The sequence below is a fragment of the Poecilia reticulata genome, linkage group LG21 (genome assembly GCF_000633615.1).
Source record: "Poecilia reticulata strain Guanapo linkage group LG21, Guppy_female_1.0+MT, whole genome shotgun sequence".
NCBI classification, from domain to species: Eukaryota; Metazoa; Chordata; class Actinopteri; order Cyprinodontiformes; family Poeciliidae; genus Poecilia; species Poecilia reticulata.
In genome coordinates, this window is record NC_024351.1 from 20,848,531 (window position 1) to 20,852,854 (window position 4,324).

The 4,324-nt window shown below is 39.6% G+C and overlaps 1 protein-coding gene across 3 annotated transcripts in view; it reads left to right on the forward strand.

Annotated features, from left to right (window-relative positions):
* Positions 1-419: 419 nt before the first annotated feature.
* The window catches only part of kif26bb (kinesin family member 26Bb), a 36,041-nt gene continuing 32,136 nt past the window's right edge, over positions 420-4,324 (forward strand). For all 3 annotated transcript variants that reach the window (XM_008398178.2, XM_017302025.1, XM_017302026.1), the window contains exons 1-2: positions 420-665; positions 897-1,265. In XM_008398178.2, the coding sequence (XP_008396400.1) occupies positions 606-665; positions 897-1,265 (429 nt within the window). In that variant the 5' untranslated portion in view covers positions 420-605. The remainder of the gene's footprint in view (positions 666-896; positions 1,266-4,324) is intronic.

Genomic DNA, 4,324 nt, shown 5'->3' on the forward strand with positions numbered 1-4,324 from the left:
ATTAACTTTAATGTGCACGACACATCATTGCATACAAAGGGCAGATGGAATATTTAAGATGGCCCCTAATCTGTTGAATATTTAGAAAAATAGGCTCAAAGATTTACCTGGGTGGTTGCACAGTTACCTAAAGTTAACCGTTAAATGCAAAAKCTCCTTTTAATCGACTTGGAGAGAGTGAATAAAAGCGCACGCCGCACTGCTTAGATTTTTATTAGTAAAAAAAAGTAGTATAAAAGATAGCTACCTATTTCTGCATCATGTTTCCTGCTGCTTGTTTTTAACGCCGCATGTGTGCTCCAGTGTTTGTCTATGATGCTTGCTCTTTACCGCCCCCCCGAGGCCTTCATCTGAACAGCAAGGTGAACGGGAAAAGCGCTCCTCTCCTCTCTCGCGCGCTCACTCCTTTTCCACCGCACTGCCGTCATCACACGCCAACCTTCTTCATTTGGCGTCTCCAACCGGTCGACTTTGGCAAAGTTTCCTCCCACCCCAAAAACTAACATGAGTCAGCAGCGTTTGTTTTTGACGTTCGGAGGTTTGTCCGGGTTAATTAAAAATGCGGCCCGCCTTTGTTGGAAAATCTTTTTAAATATTTACAAGTTATGTCTTCTGTGACTGGAAGAGGGGAGAAATTTCCTGCCGCCATCCGAGGAGCGCACTGGGTAAATGTGATTTATTTATGGTTGGGAAACATTAAAAAACCTGAAGCTGCGAGGTCGATGAATTTCTTTCTTTTGTTTTTTCTTTCTTTTATTTTTTTTAAAAGATAAGGTTGCACTTAGGGGAAAAAAATCATTAGGGTGTGGTTACAGTTGCCCACGTCGATTGATATCTAATTTGCCTCTCTGCCAAAGCCCACATTCATCCTCTTTATGGTGATTTATTTCTCATAGAACCCAGAAGTGCAGCATCACTGTGACTCCGGCGGCTTTTCTTCGTTCGGCAGCCGGACACGGTGCCAACCGGAGGAGCGCCCCACTCCCGAGGGCTCCGGGGGGCCCACCAAGGACGACCCGCACGGGAATATGTGCCAGAGAGCGAACGAGGTCCCGTCCTACAAGTCCCTGCCAGGGTCGCTCGGGGAGCGGATAAGGATGTCGTTCGGAAGCGGGACGGGGTGCAGGGGCTCTGCCTTGGCGCTGCATCCCGGCTCTGGGAGGACCGAGAGGAAAGTTGCCTGCTGCGACAAGTGCTCCGCGGCTCTTGTTGCTCTGAAGAAGCAGGCTCTGAGTCTGGCCGTCCACCATCACTTCTCCTCCAAGGTCAGTGAGTGAGGCTGTAGTGGATTAGCAGCGCATTATGCCGTCAGACTATACAAAAAGATAAATATGACGATAAATTATAATAGTTTTAAAGGACATCAGTCACCTATAGGTACTCTTTTATAATGGCCATTTAATAACATTAATCCCTGTCGCTAATAAAATGAATTTTGTCAACATGTTGCCGTCACATGGAAAAAATCTATCAAAAATCATATATATCTCATAGTTTATATTAGAAGTGGGTGCTTCTAATCAGTCTAAATAAGCAAAAATATATTGATTCACATGCTTGTTATAGTTATAGTTATAGTTATACCAGCACTTTAAAAATTTGTTTATAAAAAAAAAATCTAATTTCTACCAATAATTTTGTTTTGTATATATGTTCGATAATGGTTGATTCTATAAACATTTCATTTGGATTAAGGTCTCATCATATGTGATTCAGTTTTAATCCTTACACCTTAGTTGCGGTTGTCAGGTAAAATGTGTATATTAAAAAGATTAGTGGTATTTTGGTGATTTTTCATGGTTTAATCATGAAAATGCAGATTTCTTTGTTTATTTGGAAAAGAAAGGAGTGAAATTATTTTCAGTAGTTGTCTAAAAGCAAATTGCTTTAAAAAGTGGAAGGAATTACCACTTTTTAAAGCAATTTAAGAAAGATGATAAACCTTAAAGGTTTCTATTTGGGAAATATTGATTAAAATCTGCTCAAATAAGACGATTCCACCAGTTTTATTGGCTAAATTCAAACTGTCTTATCAAACGACAAACAGTCACACCTATAATGCCGCCAGTATAATGTAAATATTTGATGGCTTTCTGTCTTCATCTGTGGTTCATTGAAATGAAATGCATAACTTGAAAATTAAAAACAATATTTCCTGATATTAGATTTTCAACAAAAACATAGCCAAATCATTTTAAGAAAGCAATTCTTTGGTTGCAGAAGTGAGATCAAGTGAGAAGTGCTGACCCTCTTTACACACTTTCTGTCACTCATTCGAAGGCTGTTAACTAGCGTTTTAAAGCTCATGTGGCCACATCAGTCTCACCGTCTCGTCGCCTCTTAGAGGAATGCACGTCTGTGTGTTCGGCTCGGTCACCATCCATCACTCAGACCCTAACTCACCAAGTAAACCCACGACATTCCTGTGTGAGTGCTTTCAGATGGACATGAATATTTCATGGCGACATCTCTGTGTCATCTTTGGCCTTCCCCCCGCTGAGGAAAGGCTATTTATTTTTGTCCTCTTAAGTGGGATGGTGGTCCTGATGTTTTGGGGAGCGAGGGTGGGAGCGTGCGGCCATCGACATGTTGGGTAGAAACCCGATAAGCCCGTTAGCTCCTTCCAGGCTTATTGATCTAGACTGTGACTTCTCAAAAGCATCACGGATCTATGATATCATCTTTTTTTTTTTTTAATGGGTTGGCAAAGATGGGAAGCACAGTCACTGGAGTGGTTTAGCTTTTCATCTTGGCATATTATTGTTCTAACAGTTCTCTTTCTTACAGTTATCAGGTTATGCCACTTGGTAGATTCCATTGAAATCACAGAGTTAATGTTGAATAGAGGCACAGGTTGCTCTGGGATTGACCAAATTTAATGGTTCAAATGTGTTTTTGTTAGTGGTGGGATACGATTAAAGTTTTTCATCAAGTTAAATTAATAACCAACCCTGCAATTCTAAAAATTAATCACATTTTAAGTAAAAAAAACCCCATATAGAATAAATAGATATATGAGCTCAAAAAGAAAAATATTTATTGTTTCAGGAACACTTAAAAGCCAACATGGAAGTTAGCCTTCAACTGAAACTCATGGCATCTCGTTCTGATTATTTCAACTAACAATCTAAGAACTTGCAGTGTCTCAGAGTTCCATACTGTGCTAGGCCAACATGTTACTCACATCGGGATGCTGGATGCTTGAAACTGAAAYTCATGGCATCTCGTTCTRATTATTTCAACTAAHAATCTAAGAACTTGCAGTGCCTCAGAGTTCCATACTGTGCTAGGCCAACATGTTACTCACATGGGGATGCTGGATGCTTGAAACTGAAGCTGAAATCCATGGCATCTCGTTCTGTCTAATTATTTCAACTAAAAATCTAAAAACTTGCAGTCATTCAAAAAGCCTTGACATTCAAACTGACTCTTGACCATGAAAAAAAATGAAATTCCACAATAATGTCACGGAAATTGAAGTGCAACACCTTCATTCAGTTTCACACAATTGATTTAAGTATAAGGGAACTATTCAGAGCAGTGCTCTGTGAAATATTCAAAGCTTGGGAGATTTATTTAGAAGCTAACCTTGCATTGAACGTCTCCACAACTTTCTGTTTACTACCTAAGTGTCTTCTGAAAACATTAAGGCTTCTTTGGATTTTCTTTAGGGCTAACAACACAAAGTTGGTTAAATACAAATGCACACCACAGTTCTCATATTTTTACTAGTTAAAAAAACAATTATGTATCATTTTCATTCCACGTCACAATTATCATATAAAAAACTAGAGAAACTCACAGAAGTTTGCAGTTGTGAGGTGACAGGACGTTCACAAAATGCCTTTGTCAGGATGAAAAGTGAGATGATTGTTGAGTTTGTGGTTGTTGGATTTGACAGGTGTTGCATAGGCTCACATCTCACTTGTCAACAGCAGTTTTTTATTCGACACTTTGAGTTGATGAGCCGCACAGTTTAATGGCCGTCTGTACTCAGGGAGGGAGAGGGTTCAAAAACATGTTTGATTTCCATGTTTCAGCGCAGACAGGCATGTAGCTGGTCCTGCAAAATGTAATACTGAGTGACTGCTCATGTCACTCAGAGACACAGATATAGACACATTGTTTGCCTGTTTATCTCAGCAGTATTTTAGATCACCTTAACTATAATCAATGCTGATTCAATCACTTTTTTCATGATGCCATAAGGGTGTGGTGTAGTGACAATTCTACTCTTTTTGATCTGTTGGTTTTATGCTTCCTTTACTAAAGGTGGTCAAACTTTTCTCACTGCATTATTTATGTTGTTTTCCTGCCAGATATA